Source organism: Marmota marmota, unplaced genomic scaffold (genome assembly GCF_001458135.2).
Source record: "Marmota marmota marmota unplaced genomic scaffold, marMar, whole genome shotgun sequence".
Taxonomy (NCBI): Eukaryota; Metazoa; Chordata; class Mammalia; order Rodentia; family Sciuridae; genus Marmota; species Marmota marmota.
In genome coordinates this window covers 40,274,000-40,292,541 of record NW_025999932.1, presented here as the reverse complement: position 1 = coordinate 40,292,541, position 18,542 = coordinate 40,274,000, and the positions used below count along the sequence as shown (strand labels likewise).

The 18,542-nt window shown below is 35.9% G+C and overlaps 1 protein-coding gene across 1 annotated transcript in view; it reads left to right on the top strand.

Moving 5' to 3' along the window:
- Positions 1–18,146, top strand: part of Lrrc63 (leucine rich repeat containing 63) — a 34,965-nt gene extending 16,819 nt beyond the window's left edge. The window contains exons 7-10 of the mRNA XM_048800554.1: positions 5,662–5,745; positions 9,911–10,150; positions 14,378–14,544; positions 18,070–18,146. Of these exons, the coding sequence (XP_048656511.1) occupies positions 5,662–5,745; positions 9,911–10,150; positions 14,378–14,544; positions 18,070–18,146 (568 nt within the window). The remainder of the gene's footprint in view (positions 1–5,661; positions 5,746–9,910; positions 10,151–14,377; positions 14,545–18,069) is intronic.
- The last annotated feature ends 396 nt before the right edge of the window (positions 18,147–18,542 follow it).

The following is an 18,542-nucleotide window of genomic DNA, read 5'->3' as shown; positions in this document are numbered from 1 at the left end:
AAAAAAAAAAGACTCAGGCATATTCACAGAATGATGGAAAGGTATCAGTAGAAAATAGACTGGCTGGCCGTATGGAAGGATGCCTGATGGGGCAGAACTTCATAACCTCACAGGAGGTAGAAGGGAAAGGAGTCATGGGCACAGGTGGAGATCCTGGTCTTGAACAGGAGGAATGACCCTATCTCCTAAAACCGGAAGCAGGCTCTGAGAATGAATATGGAAAAACATGCATTCCTGTGGGTGGGAAAACTGGAAACCTACTTATCAACAAAAATTTTTTTAGCTCCTATTATGTGTCAGTTGAGGGAGATGACTCTGAAATGACTTGAATTACGGTCATCTTTGATTGTATGAAGAATGATGATTAAAAAGGAGGTTTGAAGAAACTTGTAATGATTTAGTATTGCTATTGAGCTAAGAGAGCAAAGCTGATGCCTGAGGCAGAGCCAGGAGCCTGGAGGGAAGGACATCGAAGCCAGTGGGTTGAACTGTGAGATGCAGATGATGATTCCCTGCCTTGAAAGCAAATGGAATTTACCCAGTTGGATTCCTAAATTGCTTAAGATTGGTAACTGCTTTTCAATTTTTCATTTTCTCCCTTTTGAACCAGAATGTCTATAACTGTTATTCTATGCCTGCCCCACCGTTGTATCTTAGAGGATGATAACATTGCCTTAGTTTCAAGAACTACCAATAGAGAAAATATTGTGTCCCCAGAGAGATTATGTTTGGAACCTCACCTCCACCTGCTTTAAAGGATGAAGTTTGGGTTTGAGTTTAGATGAGATGTTGAACTTTGAGTTGACACTGTAACGGGATGAGACCTAGGGGAGTTTGGGATCTCTAAAGATATTTTGCAGGTGGGGTAGAGGTAAATCTCTAGGATGGACTATGATCAGCAGAATAATTGTTCCTAGAGATGTCTGCATCCTAATCCCCACAAAACATGGATATGTTACATGGCATGGAACAGGAATTTAGACTAGAAACCAAAAGGTTTCTAATCACTGATTTTAAAAAGTAGGGAGATTATTCTGGATTATCCAAATGGACCCAGTCTAATTCCATGAGCTCTTAAAAATGGAAGGGAAGCGGCAGGATTTAAAGAAGGAAGCAACCTGCGGACCTGTTCTTGCTGCTACAAAAGTGGAAGGCGACCACGAGTCAAGGAATGTAATACGGCAGTTTGTAAAACCTGGGAAGGGTCATTAGCTTGCTGCCAACAGGAGCACAGGGACCTCAGTGCTGCAGACAGAAGGAATCAAATTCCAGCAACAACCTGAATGAGCAAGACACAGATTCTCTAAAGAGGGATGCAGCTGGCTGAAGACTTAATTTTAGTATGGTGAGACAGTGCCAAATTTCTGATCTATGTAATTGTAAAACAATCAATCTTTGTGACTTTAAGGCACAAAGTTAATGTTGCAATTTAAATGGCACCAATAGAAAGCTAATATGAAATCACTTCTGAATCTCACATATTCATAGAATAAGTAATATACACAGTAAATAAATTACCTAGCAGGTAATAAATGGAGTAACTTAAAAGGTAGTGTTATGAAAAAGAAGAAAATAGAATGGTATAAGGAAGTGAGAATGAAATTTTAAATGGGATATTCAGGTTGGCCTTTTTTAAAAAGGACATTTGAAGAAAGCATGTGGTTAGTAGTATACATCTAGCAATTCAAATAAAATTTAGCAGTACTTTATTAAATAAACAACTTGTTTGAAGCCATAATATTAGAATTTAAATTAAGATGTATACTTTTTTGCTGGGCCAGGTGGCTCATGCCTATAATTCCAATGATGTGGGAGGCTGAGGCAGGAGAATTTCCAGTTTGAGAAAAGGCTCAGCAACTTAGTAAGGCCCTCAGCAACTTAGTGAGACCCTATCAAAGAATAAAAAATTTTTTTAAAAAGGCTGGGGTAAAGTGCCCTTTGTTCCATTCCCAGTACCAAAAAAAAAAAAAAAAAAGTTAAGAGCCAGGTTTACAGCACATGCCTATAATCCCAGCAATTTGGGAGGTTGAGACAGGGGAATGGCAAGTTCAAAGCCAGCCTCAGCAATTTAGCAAGGCCCTAAGTAACTTAGCCTGACCTTGTCTCACAATAAAAAATAAAAAGGGCTGGGGATGTGATTCAGTGGTTAAGTGCCCCTGGGTTAAACCCCCAGTACCAAAAACAAAAAAACAAATACCTCAAAAAAACATGTTTAGAAGATCACCTTTTTCTAGTCTTCTTATTATCATCCAAATTTTCTTATCACTTCCATATTATAAAAAACATTTTTCTCAGATATATTATTTAGGTGACTTCTTAAACTTTTTCTAAAACTGTGATGAAGTTCTTTCACTATTATCTTCCTACTCCTCACTAGATCTTTCTGCTTTCATGAGACTCAACGTGGCATTGTGGCATCCTTGAAAAGGCTAGGGACTGTCAGAGGTGAGCTTTGCCCCTTAGATGCTAAAAGCTTAACTTCAGCACTCTTAACCTTAACTTCAGTTTCTATCTGGAAGTTAGAAAATAAGAAAACCTTGTAGATTACTTTTTAAATTATCTCAATGATTTCTACAGATTTTTCTTTTCCCCTTGACCTAAGTTTCAAAATCAAAATGAAATATCCAACATTTAAAAAATTATATAACAGCTGACTGTTTCAATGTAGGTGAATTAAAAGTTAATGAGGAAAAAAGTCTATTTGGTAAGAGCACCGATTCACAGAGGCCTGCATTTTTGTTTCTGATGGTTTGCTCTGACCTGGTGGGGCATCTGGTATGCGGCAACATGGATGAAGGAAGGCCCATGTTTTGGAGTCAGAAAGAACTATCATCCCAGCCATGCCCCTTAGAGACTATCAATGTATAATCAATTGTCATGTTTGGAATTTTGCAATCATGAGAAGTTCTTTGATTTGTCTTTTTGAAAGATTTATAAAATAAAGATAATAAATCACTTTAAATCCAAAGTTTTTTTTTCTTTCCCCAAAACTTTTAGAGAAGTTAAGAAAGAGAGAAAAGGAAACCAAAAAAGGAAAGAAGCTTGTTTTGGTGATGTCATTACAACCTTTTAGGAACAGAGAAAAACACATATTTCATAAACAAATACTATTTGCTACCAAAACAACTTTTGGGACTCAAACCCTGAGGTTATGCAGAGATAACTATCACAAAAGTTCAAGAAAGAAAAAAAAAGTCCTTATCTTTTTCTCAGTGGCTAGCAGAATAAAAATGACATAGAAAATTGCAACTTTTAACTATCAGAATCAAATGTTTGCTTTCCTTGTCTGATTCAGTTTGCTTTAATGAGCAGGCAATTTCTTTGGGAAAGAGAATCTATTTAGAACAAAATACCAGGCAACTAACTTGAGAGCCTATATTAACAGCTGGTTTTTCTGTATTAACAACTGACGTTGTATACTTTGTTTTCCCATATTGTTATAGATTAAAAGGGGGGATTAAGTTTCTTTGTCTCCACATATCTGATACCTGAAAAAAAAGGATAACAATCTTGGAATGGTATGGTGAAAGAACATTCTAAATTGGCATGAACATACAGTATGCTACTAATAAATGATATTTATTATTTAATCATCACCATTAAAACATGTAATTATTAATGATAGCCTATTCCTCCAAGCTAGCAGCAGGGCTCTAAGCACCTTTTGCAATGAAATAAGTGTTAAAAACTCTATACATCCTAAAGAAAAAAAAAAGGGACAAAGTTGGTGCTAATGGTGTATAGAGTACCAGAACAAACTGAGGCTTTCTAAATTTGCTTTCTAAAATCACAGATGAGGTCAGTCCCACTCCGGAACCTAAGCTGCTTCCTTGATGCTGCCCACAAGCCTTAATTCAACTTCCCAGTCATCAGGACATATCATCCACCTAAAAGCCTGGAACTAGAATAAAGGGGAGTTCAGGATGAGGCAAGAAAATAAAACATATTTTGAATTGCAAATTATAGCAAATGATATTATCATATTCTTTATAGAGGTGATTAAAATTGGTGTGCACTACCACACCCAGTTTCCTAGTCAATCTTAATTTCTCAGAGCATTTAATTTTAAGTTACCTGGAATCACCACTCCTTTCATCCAATTGTGATTTACTCAGTAATTCTGATACACATAGGTGCTATGTGAGGAGTAGATATATAGAAATGCAAAAAGGAATCCCTCCAGGAACTTATGAGTTTAGGAGGCAAGCATTTATTGCACAATGCTACAGGTCCCATGATAGAGGCAAGCAGAGAAGTACAGAAGAGAAATCTTCCTACTCTGAAAGAGTCAGAAGTAGTTCCTTGAAAGAGCTAATATCTGAACCAAGACTTAAAACTTGAAAGACAAGTCAAGTGTTGGGGAAAATACATGTGGTATTTGGAGATACGTGAGAACTAGTTAATGCAGAGAATTTTAGCAAATAAATTTAACAAATAAAATAATTTTAGCAAATAAAATTTGTCCCTGGACTACAGGGACAATGGAGAAGAGTGTGAAAGGTGAGATAGACAAGTAATCTGGAGCCAGGTCCTAAGGACCTTTGTATGTCATGCTAAAATAGTAAAAAGTTAGTGAAATACCGTGTTAATGATGCCTTAGTTAATAATCATGCAAGTAAATTTACATCTTTTATTTATAGGGAATCAGAAAGACATTTGAGGATAGCACACACAGAAAGAGGGATTTTCACTAGAGGTTATGATAAATATTATATATTGAGCCCTTCAATTCCAATCTTCAAGAAGTGATTCCCACTCTCATCCTCCAGGAGACAGGGCTTGTGGCAGAATAACAGTATTCTTCAGTTTTTATAACTGCATAACTTGTTATAAAGTCTTGGCATTCTTTGGTTTTTACTTATAGGAACTTATCTCAATGGAAAGAATGATCAAAGGTATTTCACCATGGAAGTCTTAATGCAATTGGGTTGAGTAGTATCGCTGAACAATCTGTGTCCATATAGAAACTCAGAATGTGACCTTATTTGGAAATAAGGTCTTCATAGATGCAGTTAGTTAAATTACCATGAGGTCATACTGAATTAGGGTAGGCCTTAAGTCCAATAACTGGTATCCTTGTAGGAAGACAAAGTCCAAGGTGGGAGTTCTGTTGTCAGAAGCTAAGGGACCCCAAGGACTGCAGGCAGCCTCTAGAAGCTGGGAGACATGCAAGGGACGGTTTCTCCCTCAGAACCTCTAGGAGGAATCAGCCTGCTGACATCTGGAGTTTGGCCTTCTGGCCTCCAGAACTGCAAAAGAATAAATTTCTGTTTTTTGAGCCACCTGGATTGTGGTTCTTTGTTATATCAGCCTGAGGACACTAATACAGCAAACACGAAAAATGGAGTGTGTGTGTGTGTGTGTGTGTGTTTTAAATGCTTTTAAAAATGTCTCAGGTGCCTTTTTCTAAATGGGGCTTTACCCACTCCAAATATCTCAAACAAGTCTCATTGGATAGATAAATAATTTTTAGAAAGTAATTACCCCATATCTAATGAAAAGATGTCTATATAAATGTCAAGATAATGTCTATATAAATGTCTATATAAATGGCAAGGTACAACTTCTGTACTATCACCTATGAACTTAAATATTTGATTCTTTTATTCCCAACTATGACAAATAGATAGTCATATTTACAATTAGTTTTCTCTGTTTTAGGTTATTTTCCTTGGCCCATCTTGAGGAACTTGATATTTCCTACAATGAAATTACTTCTATTCCGAATGATATCCAGAAACTCAGGTATTTGGGGATTAGTAAGTACAAAGAAAGTCATGTTTCCCTTAAAGATATTTGGTAACGACTGTGATGGAGAAATTTGAGTCCTCTAATTTATTTAGTAGCAAGCAATGAAAAATGTGAGCTACAAAATTCATAGAACGGCTCTTATCTGTTGCATCTTTATAAGGAAATACACATTATAAAATGCTCATAATACTTAATGTAGTTTTAATATTAAACTCTGGTTCTCACATTAATAAAAAAGAAAGTCTGAAGTTTTTCTGTGTCTTTCTATATCAGTATCATATTTTTTAAAATTTATTTTTTATTTTAATTTATTTATTCTAATTAGGTATATATGACTATAGAATGCATTTTGATTCATTGTACACAATTGCACCACAACTTTTCATTTCTCTGGATGTACACAATATAGCATCGCACTATATGTGCAGTCATACACGTACCTAAGGTAATGATGTCTATCTCACTCCACCATTTTTCCTGCCCCCATGTCCTTTCCCCTTTGCCCATTCACAGTTCCTCCATTTTCACATGCCCCCCCCCATTATGGATCAGAGAGCATTCAGCCTTTGGTGTTTTGGGATTGGCTTACTTTGCTTAGCATGAGTATCATGCAATTTTGATTATTACTTTAAAATAATCTAATAAAAATAGGAAGGTTATTTTGTTATTTTTCAATAATAATTTCTTAATAACTCTCTTTAGAGATAACCTTTACTAACTCTCTTTAGATGATAACCTTTAAGATCATTTTATATAATTCCCAGCTTCTCTTTCAATACACATCAATACAAAGTTGGCATTTTAGTTGTCCATCACCTTGAGATTACACAAAATTTTGAAGAATTTATATTTTTGATGATAATAAAATTTTTCATTCTAAAACACATTTTTTTATATTTTCAGATCTTGTCTGATCCACTTTGTATCTTTCTTAATAGGCTTTTTAAAGTATTCTATAATTGTGTTGCTACTGTGAATATAATGCTTCTCTTACTTCCATTTTTAGCTCTATCCAGCATAGAAAAACTATGTATTTCTTTATGTTATCTTAAAATCAGGCAATGTAAATCAAGTTCTCCTTAGATCTGATGGCTTTCCTTTTGTTCTCTAGGAGTATGATCTTTGGCAAAGGAGATCATTTTTTCTAATTTTACAATATTTATACTATTATTTGATTTTCCATGTGACAATCCCTGAATTTTAATAGGAGAATTCTGCCCATCCATATTTGTTAAAGACTGATGTATTTATTTATTTATTTATTTTTTTTGCTTTCTGCTTTACTTTGTATTTACTATTTATTTCCTGTTCCCCCCTCTCCTTTTCCCTACTTTTCCCTCTCCTTCTTCTTCTGGTTTGTTCAGCATAATATTTATTCTCTTTTATTCCTCCCTTGTTAATTGTGGTGTTTTAGTATACTTTTCTAATCCCTTCCCCAAACTCATTATCAAACATGTTTTCCTTAATATTTTACATAAGCCCCCACATAATGGCCTGTCTGCCCACTGCTGTCTTTGACATCTATTTGAGACTTAAAAATTTTTATTTTCCCTTAAAACTTACCTGCCTTTTATCCAACTCTAGATTTTATGGAGATGGCTTAGAAACTTTTGACACAGATTCCCATTGATATTTTCCTTTGCATTATGTCTGTCTGTCTACAGAACATTTATCAAGTATTTCAATCTCACAACATTTTCAGGCAATCTCCATTCATTTTTAACTGTATGTTTCAAGATCCATGGCTTGCTGCTGCTTTTCTCTTCTTTCATCTCATCTTGAATCTGGAAAGATGTCTGTTTTAAGTCGTTGATGGGATAGAGTGTTCCTGTAGACCTTTTCTCCAGTGAGTAGCTTTTTTCTCTGAATCTTGAAGATAACAAATGACGTCATCAGTGGTGGAAGATCTGGCTCTGCAGCCCTCCCTCTCCATCAGCATTTCCTCCCCATCTTCCAGCATGGCAGGCCAGGTGCCTGATGCCAGTTTACTCTTACTTTGTAAGCGGCTCTTATTCTCATCTGAGAAGCCTTAAGGTTTTCTCATCATCTCTGATCTTCAGCAATTCCATAAGGTTATGCTTAAGAGTGGATCAGTTTTCTTTTGTAAATCTGTCTTTCCTTGGATTCAGGGAACTCTTAATCAGCCAGCTCACACTTCTTTAAGACAATATGTTAAGTGATTGTCTCTTCCATCTTTTTCTACTTCTCTTCCTGAAATGACTATTATTTATATATTAAGTCTACTGGATCTATCTTCCGTGTCACCTATGTTTTTCCTCATGATTTTTCTTTATGCTTTTGTTTTGTTCTGAATCATGCCTTCTACTTGGCTTCTGATTTGGATCTCCACAAAGGTCATGTTCTTCTATTTATCCACTTAAATCTTTTATTTCACAAATCATGCATTTGGGTTCAAGAAAGCATTTGGATGTTTGAGTGTGCACACATTTGACTCTCATTGTTTTTCCTGTTCCCACCCCAACTTCTTATCTGTCTCTCCACAGAGAGTGCTTGCCTCAGGGCCACTGTCCTGTGCAATGTGTCTGCTTTTCTCATCTGGTAGCTCTTCTGCTTGCCCAGTGGCAGTTGAGAATGTCACCACTCAGAACAGCAGGAATGTCAGTCATGCCTCAAGGAGACTCCTCTGCCCCCAGAGTGCTCAGCTTCGAAACTGGATGTGGGGGTCTTCCAGCTTCAATTATTGTTTGGCCAGCTTAGCTCCCCAAAACCCATAAATAGGAAGAGGGCACCCAAACTTCTGGGTCCTCACCATGGATGTCCTGGGAACATTTGCTGGCCTTTCCCTTGCATGTGCCACACTCATTCTGGTTGTCCACACAGGACTTGTCCTTGTCAGCAGGGGCTGCTACAGCAATGTCCTGTAGGCTTGGTACCTTGTATATAACAGAAACTCATTTCTCATGTTCTGGAAGCCCAGAAACCCAATATGAATATGCAAGTAAATTTGGTGTCTGGCTAGGGTGTGCTGTCACGTACACAGCCACCTTCTCCCTCTTGCCTCCCATTATAGAAGGAGCCATCTGAAGCCTGTTTTATCCTGCTTATGAGAGCTGTCCACCCCAACCTAACCACCTCCTAAAAATTCTACCTCTAAATGTCATCACCTTGGGGACAAAGATTTCAACATAGGAATTAAGAGGGATATAAATATTCAGCCCATAGCCAGACTCTCTGCTTCTGGCATGTTGGCTTGTGTTTGACGCAGAGGAAAAAGTGAGCATGCTAGTTCTCTCCTTCAGGACCAAAACAGCCTGGAGTCTTGCTCACCTGTACCAGACCATGGGAGGCACAAGGTCAAACTGAAAGAATTCTGATATCTTCTTAGCCTCTTTCTGTTTTAAATACATACCACCTTCAAACACATTTTAATACTGTTAGTAAGGGTCACAATATGAGATTAGACTGTCAATAAGAACCTAGAAGCCCCTTACTCACTGCCTAAATTCCATTTTCCAGCCGGTTCACCTTTAATGCATATGAAATTTTGTTGGCCTTTGACTTCGATTTTTATGTGTCCCTCATGAACAGATACTTTTCTGTCTGCTTCCAGCACTAATTAGAAGGGAGATAAGTGACTGTGGAAAACACTACTGAGACAAGTGAAAATAAGAAAATCAGTCATGCTGGTTTTCTGAATAAGGACCAAGGATTATTGAAAGCAACTGACACAGTGAAGACTTAAGGGGACTTGGGTGTTGAAAAAGTCAAAGCATAACATAGCACGTGGTACATTTTGATGGCATAAATTTCACTGGTTTTATTACCATTGAATGACAAAATACATGTTGACGTTCAATTTTCTATAAAAGCATTTTTTTCTGTATGTTCTTTTTATATTGTATTATATAATGTTTGTTAGTCTTCCTGTGATTGTGGACATTATTTCTTTTTCTACACTGATGACCCCATTCAAAGACCTTCCAAATACAGGCACCAACTGAGCACACAAAGTGTACTTATTTGTGTAAAAATATATTAGTTCAGTTGTTTCATATGTAAATTCTCTTGATTTTAATACTTAAATACACATGTGTTTTTTCCTTGCCACTAAATTTGTTGCCAGTTTTTAAGAACGCTGGGACAAAATTGCATAAATATTGCATAAATATCTTTAAAATGAGATTATCTTTATTTACAGATCACTTGACAAACTGATTATTGATGGGAATTACTTGTTTTTTCTTCCACCTGGAATTTTGAAGCTTAACCTGACAAAAATCCAGCTTGAGAATACTTTCACTCATCGTAGTTTATGGGTCGAGAATTGTTTCAATAGTCCCCAACAACTTACTCACATGTGTGCTTTGTTCATTGTCAAAAATGATCTACTTGGTTCTTATGATAAGATCCCACTAAAAGTTCAAAAGTTACTGATATGGTGAGTAAATTCTGAAGTACTTCAGACCAAAGTACACCTTTTAGTATCTGAAATGTCTTCATTAAGGGCTGGGGCTATAGCTCAGTGGCAGAGTCTAATGTGTGAGGCACTGGGTTTGATCCTTAGCACTACATAAAAATAAACAAATAAAATAAAGGCATTCTGTCCATCTACAAATACAAAAAAAATTTAATTTCTTCATTAGGGGCCAAATAACAGTTTTACTAAATCACACACACACACACACACACACACACACCAGCACATCACCTACAAAAGCATACACACAATTCTTCAAATTGCCCCTTTCAGCTTTTCAGGGATAATAATACAGTCTGAATTTAGTGCCATTTTTCTCAAGTTGTTATATAAATCCAATATAAAGAATGGATTGCTGAAGTATATTGACAGTATGTACACAGCTGTTACATAAATCCTTTCTATGAGTTACTAAGTACATAGAAGTGGTTTCTTTAAAAAAAAAAAAAATTCTCCACCCAGGGAAAATGTTTGCTTTACTGTGGTAGAGACCTGGACAGAGCAACTGCTCTCCTCCAGCATCAATGACCAATTGTAGAGTCATTACCTGATCTCAGGACTAGAATTCTTAAACCCCTACATACTTATAGCTCACTTAAGCTTGTTTCTTATTTCCTTCAGATAGCATGAAACCATTTTTACTTAAGTATTAATCATCAGCACTATTGATTTAATAAATACTATTGTATGCCTAAGTTTCCCTGGAATGTCTAAATTACCAGTATTGACTCAACAAAAGGCAGATGCTATAGTTTGGATCCTGAATGTTCTAGAGGACCATGTGTTAATGGTGTGGTCCTGAAGATAGTACCTCCATTGAGAGGTAGTGGAACCTTAAAAGGGTAGGGCCCACCAAGAAATGACTAGGTAATTGGAGACATGCCTTTGGATGGGATTCTGGAGTCCAGTTCCATCTTCTTTCTCTTTGCTTCCTGGCCAGGAGGAGAGTGATTTTACTCCACCACTTGTTCCCATCACGATGTGTTGCCTCACCACAGATTCAAAGCAATGGGGCCAATTGATTATGAATAGGCACCTCCAAAACTGTGAGCCAAAACAAACTTTTTCTCTTTTTACAAGTTGAATATCTCAGGCATTTTGTTAGAGTGATACAAAGCTAACACAGCAACCATTAAAGAAATGTAAAAAAAAAAAAATAGTTAAAGATCTATCTATAAAAAAAGGACAGAGCCAAGAAGTTTTCAATTTTAATATATTGAAATTTCAAAGCACATGAAATTTTATTGCAAATGAGAAAATTTTTTTAAATTCTCCAAGGGAAAAATGTTTTAAAGAAGTAAAACCCAACTTGTAAAAATTTAGATTCACAACAAGGTTGGGAACATGAACCTGAGATTCCTGAATTAAAGCTAGACCCACAGAAGGTCTACATGGTTCCAGAGCAATGAACCACCAATGTATTGGACATTCTCAATTTATACAGCAAAGATTCCAGGAATTTAAGTTCAATGAATATTATCTCATAATTTAAAGAAATTTACAAACCATCAAAAATAAAAACCAGAAGAAACAATTAACATGTACTAATCTTCAAGAATCTAAGATATTAGTATTATTTACAAAATATGTAAATGTTTCAAGAAATAAAATATAATTTCAAACATAGTTAATAAGTAAGAGATTATCAAATATGGCCAGGAAAATATAGAAAAGAAACTTTAAATGAAACTAAATTCTAGAAACTAAAAATGTAATACTTCAAATCAACTTGGTGCATGAGTTAAACAATAGGTTATGCATACATGAAAAAAGAGGCAGAAAAATCACGTTAAGACAGAGACAGGAAGTAAAGAAGGAAAAGAGTTAACATAGACTTTGAGAGCCAGAAAGTGAGAACAGAATAGCAGAGTCCTCACTGGATGAGATGATGGCTGCAAAGTCTCAGAAGTAATGAAAGGTGTGAATTCACAGACAGCTCTGCACTGGCTCAGAAAGGTACCTCATAGTGAAAATAAAGAACACCAAAGACAAAGACAAGAAACCAAAATCAGCTGGAAGAAAACCACAAGTAATGGCTGAGGAACTGTCAGCAACAGCACAACAGTGTCTGAAAAAATATTATATTCTGCCTGGCAAAACTACCTTTCAAAAAAGAAAGACAAAGAATGGTGTTTTTGGAGGAAAACAAAACAGAGAATTTACTCTCAACAGATTTTCCTTAAGGATATGCATCAGAAAGAAGGAAAACAACTACAAAAACAAAGTCCAAAATGTAAGAAGGAATAGTGAAAACAGAAATTTAAAAACAAGTAAGCAAACATAATATCTATGAAATGATAATAATAGTAATGGGCTTAAAAGGAGATATAGCTAAAAGCAGACATTAAATAGAAAGAAAATCTTTAAAAGATATTTTTATGATAGCAAAAACAATGTATCTAGGAATATATCAAGTGAAATATGCGCAAGATATTTATGAAAAACAATTTAAACAATGAAAAAGTAAAGAAGTCTGAATGTAAGGGGAGGGATATATATTCAATACAAAAAATATAGCAGATATTCCCAAATACAGCTATAAATCCAATGCATTTTTGGTCAAAATCCTAATAGAATTTTTTCAGGAACTTGACGATCTGATTCTAAAATGTACATGGAAAAGCAAAGGCTCCAAAGTAGCCAGAGAAAACCTGGAAAAGAAGTCTAACATACGGGGCTTGCAAGACTTTATATTAAAAGTTAAAGAAAGTAAAACAGGTTGGTATTAGGTAAAGGGAAGGACACAGTTAGTAGTGGAAGAATAAAACATAGCCCAGTCATTTTTTTTTCATGCATATGTGAAAACTCAATATTTGACAAAATGGCACCGTGGATCCAGAGGGAGAGGCTTTTCAATAAATGTTGCTGAGACATTTGCTCATTTTCAGAGAAAAAAATATTTAAAATTAAATTTCTGCTAGGCATATGTCACCACCATTCACAAAGATCATTTATGAAGATCATTTCCAATAGTGTTAAAAATTGAAGTATGAAAACCAAAACCTTGAAGCTTTTGGAAGCAAGTACAGGAGACTTATCTTCATGGCATACAGGAAAAGACACCTTGAATAAACCACAGAAATGCAAACAGTAAAGCAAAGTATATGAATTGGATCCAAGAGAGAGATTTTCACAAATACAAAATACCATCAATGAAATTAAAAAAAAACAAGTCATCGACTGAAATAAGATATGTCAATGCTTATAGAAAGTTGAAACATGTATATCTTCCACATATCAATTAGTAAAGATATAACCCAGAAAAAAGTGAGTAATAGGAATATGCAGTTAATTCATGAATGATACAGATAGCAGATAACTAAGAGGAATGTTAACCTCATGGTAATCAAGGAACCAAAATGTGAAATAGCAACAATAGATGTTTTTTTTTTTTTTTTTAACTTACCTGTCTTATCAACTTTTAAAAGATTGATATTGTGTTGACTTTCCATGCCTGAAGACAGAACTATTGGCTACTGTTGGTGGTAACTGTAAACCGCTGGAAGCTTCATGGACAGCAATTTGACAGTTTGTTACTTATCCCTTAAAACAGCAGTTTAAAAATCTTAAGGATTCGGCCTTATGGAAGTAGTTACCTGTGAACACAAGTCTGTTACAGGGATGGTAACTGCAGCTTAAATGTGCATCAGAAAGAGAGTGGTAAAATAAATTGTGGTCTACCCAAACTATCAAATGTGCTATTAGTAAGAATGAAGTAAAACAAAATATATCAATATGGAGAGTTGTCTAAGAAACTATACATAATATTTTTGTTTAAGAAAAGTAATATTGTGTTACACATTGTATACTTCATTATTTGGCACTTTTAACATTTAAGTTTTTTGTCCTTACCAGGGGTGCTTAACCACTGAGCCACATCCCCACTCCTATTTATTTAATTTTGAGACAGGGTTTTGCTAAATTCCCTAAGGTCCCACTAAGTTGCTGAGGCTGGCTTCAAATTTGTGATCCTCCTGTCTCAGCTTCCAAAGCCACTGGGACTACAGGCATGGGCCATAGCACCCTGCAGCATATAATTTTTCACTTGATTGTAAGTGCCACTTCTAGAGGATAAGCTCAATGAAGCGAAAGGTTGTATGTTATAGTACTTTGGATCTTGCCAAGCAACAAGTGTTTTTACTTTGGTAGAAATTTATTACATGTTCACTTGATGTTTCTCCATTTCAGCACATCCAGGTGTGAATGGTGCCTTGGTCCCAAGTTTGGTGAAGGTTTTCGTATCATCCAATCCTACAATATATTTGGAGCAACAGAGCTTCCTGTCATGTTTCATGTGTGTTCTCTTTCCTGCTATAGGAAAATAAAGGAGAGTGGTTTTGCTTGTGAAGGTGATCTTTATGACAATACATATTAAAATTGAACAAGAAAGATAATACAGTGGTTTATCATTCCCTCTGTAAAGGAGGGTAAAGTTTATGTTTAGTCATTCCTCTCTTTGCGTACAGGTTCTGACAGAAGTGTCTTCTCAGATGAATTCTCTGTGTAATCTAACTTCTTGTGAAAGTTTGTGATTGGTAGGAACTCATTGCAGAATAATCTTACTCAAAAAAGATTAGTAAAGGCCTCTGAATTTCAATAAAGATTTAGAAAATTTCTTTCCATAGCCTGTTTACCATAAAAAGAAAAATGCTCCTATGCTTTGCAAAAAGATTTGGTGCATTTGATCTTTCAATGCATCCTCAGTAAATGAAAAGGTAGCATTTTGAAGGCATCACTGAAGTTTGTGCTACAGATGGCTTCAATGTTATGCAACCCAAATTCTCAATGTTTGTGTGCATTTCTTTGGAAATCTGTCCAGTGCTGATCATCTCAATTGTGGTTTGCTTTTTGGAATAAAAGATGAATTCTAGACTGGTTTTTAGTTGTTTCAATTCATTTCCCAAGCTCTTAGAAAACAGGTACAATTTCCAGTGGTTACCTTGAACTTCATTGCAGAAAGCTGAGATACTGACCATTAGCCCGATTCCCTAGGTCAGCACTACATTTACCAAGGTCTTAAGTGATAATCTGACAAGAAAAAAAGAATAGAACTCACAAATTGCATTGCAAAGCAACATACACCTAGGGTAGAGCTTGAAGATTTAAGAATTAATTTTTGGTAAAAGGAAGTTTAGAAAGTGTTTTGATATAATAATTTTATATGGCATTGAATTGTTTCATGTATGATGTGTGTTTTATGTGCAGTTAACTTAAATACAAAATATGGTTCATTAAATTTTATGACATAAATTTATGATCTAAATTTATACAGCTATCTTACCATTAGAGAATGTCAGAAAATCCACAGTATGTTAGGTTTATGTGTATCATTGAATAATATTTAAATTAAAGGGAATATAATGAGGCAAAATATTTTTTTGACAATTGAACTAAATAAATCAAAATACCTATACACTATTCCTTGAAATTCAGTTGATTTTAAGTAGAAATAGGCAAACTTTGCCTGAGAAGTACAAACTGCATTCTCCAGCAATATATATTACTTATAATAGAAATATATACCATATCACATATGTAATCCAGAAGGAAATATTAGCATGATAACAAATTATTTCATTAAATCATAATATACAACCAGGCTTGTTAGTGTATGCCTGTATTCTTAGATACTCAGGAGGCTGAGGCAGGAGGATTACAATTTCCAGGCCAGCCTCATCAGCTTAGTGAGGCCCTGTCTTAAAAAACGGCCTAAGAAACTTACCAAGGCCTAAGAAACTTACCAAGACCCTGTCTCAAGATTGAAAATAAAGAAGGCTGAGGATGTAGCTAAGTGGTAAAGTGCCACTGGGTTCAATCCCCAGTGTCCTCTGCAGAAGTACTTCTAGTGTGTATTTCAATATAGAGTCCCCCTTGTAATGCCACCACCAAGTGAAAGTTAGAGACAGTAATTTTGACATGTGTTGGTGTGTGTTCTCAAATTTATATCATGCATTACTGCTTTTAAAATGAGATTGCATAGCCAGACCTGGTAGCCTAAACCTGTAATCCCAGCAAATCAGAAGGCCGAGCAGGAGATCACAGGTTTGAGGTTAGCTTTGGCATCTTAGCAAGATCCTGTCTCAGAATTAAAATAGAAAGAGCTGGGAATGTGGCTTAGTGATAGAGTTCCCCTGGGTTCAATTCCCAGTACCAGAGAGAGAAAGATAAGGTGGGAAGAGGGGAGGAGAGGGAGGCAGGGGGAGAGGAGGAGGGACAGAGTGAGAGAAACATTGCCTTGCCTTATACCACATCAAAAATTAATTTCCAATTTTAGACCTAAAGATCCATATTGAAAATATAAGGAAATAAATAGGGACTTCAAAAAATCAGAATAAAAACTGATGTGATTCTGCAATCTGTGTATGGGGTGAAGGTGGGAGTTCATAACCCACTTGAATCAAAGTGTGGAATATGATATGTCAAGAAATTTGTAATGTTTTGAACAACCAACAATAAAAAATAAAAAAAAATCAGAATAAAAAGCATCTTTCTAACCAGGAATTGAAACTGCAATGATAAGATTTACTATCTAAAAAATAAAAATAAAAAATAAAATTAAGTATATGGCCAAGACCACCATAAATAAAATTACAAGCCACACACTGGGGAATATAACTATAATGTATATGACCAAAAAGAGGTAGGCTATTAACCAAGGAATCTCGGTTATAAATTACTGAAACCCACTTGAACCAGTTGAAATAAAATATATATATATATTCATTTGTGCATGTGTCTGCAGGTACAGCTGATTCAGGAGCTCAAACTGTGTAATCAAGGCATGATCTATTTTTCTATCATCTAGCTCCATTCATCCATCTATCAGCCTGTAACATTTCCAAGCTTGCCTCATAACCAGGTAAAAAGGATTGCTGCTGATAATCCCAGGTTCATGTACTTAGCATCTCAGGAACCTCAGAGAAAAGCACATTATTGATTCCACCTGTCACCATAAAATATATTAGGGATAATTTTTATTGGTTCAGTGTGGGACACATAACCACATATAAACAAATCCTTATAGCTTCATAGACAGAGCCCTCTGATTGGCTGGGCATGAGTCACAAGCACATCTCAGGAACAGGGAAAGGCATAATTAGCCCCTCCCTGTTGAGAGCCACAGCCGAAGGGGCCCCAGCAAACTTCCAGCTGCCGGCTGATGATTGGCTCACAGCGGCCCCAGCAACATCTAGCTGATTGGCTCCTCTGCGGTGATGCTCATTGGGCTGTTTCCCTGCCCTTTCAGACCACGGAGCTGCTCATTGGGGGACTTTTTTGGCTCTGCCCACGTGACCCAGCCAATCGGCCTCAAGAGCAGGAGGATTGTGGGAGGTGGAGAGAAGCTTGTGTGGGAGAGAGAGGCTTGTGGAAAGCCGGTGGTGGCAGTTGAGGCTCTGAGGGTTTTTCCTGAGAGGCTGTTTTGTTTGGCGTGTGTGGTTCTAAAAATAAAGTTAGTTTCTTTTGACAAGTGGCTCCTGATTGTGCCCAGCCAGACTGCGGCACCTCCCAAAACAAAAGAAATAGATTCTTCATTAGATAGAAGAGTCCTGGAACTGAAAATTGGGGAAAGGAAAAGTGTTTGGGGCTCCTAAAATCCAGAACTGCCAGAAACTTCTAACCTTAATATGGACTAAGCTGTAACAAATAATGAAAAGGATCTCTTTAAAGATTAGATACTTGAATAGCTTTAGGAACTAAAATTAAATGTATTTTTATCACAACAATTCTAAGAATTTTCTTCTCAAAAATACTTGAACATTATAGGCAAGGATATTCACAATAAGATTATTTATGTGGTGAAAAATTGAAAACAATCTAAGTTTTCATCAATAGAAAATTGGTTAAATATGATAAATCCACATACAGCAATATCTTTCAGTCATCTAAAGAAATAGCTGTTTCTCCTGACATGAAAAGATGTCTATCAAATATATCTGTTTTGAAAATTATGTACTAGGTAATGTAATCACATAATTCAAAATGTGTCAAAGAGTATAACATAAAAATTCTTTCTTTAACCCAAATTCTTCCTTTATTTCCCTCTCAGAGGTAACCACTGAGATCAATTCTTTTGTATTCTTTCAGGATAGCTTATGCACATATAAGCTAATATATAAATGTATTTATTTACTCTTTATATAATGTTATCCTAACATATATTCCTCTCTGCACCTTTCCATTCAACATTATGTCATTGAAGTAGTTCCTTATCAGTACCTTATTAGCTTATATTTTGTGGGAGATGGGTACTGAGGATTGAACTCAGGGGCACTCATCCACTGAACCACAACCCCAGCCCTATATTGTATTTTTATTTAGAGACAGGGTCTTACTGAGTTGCCCAGTACCTCCT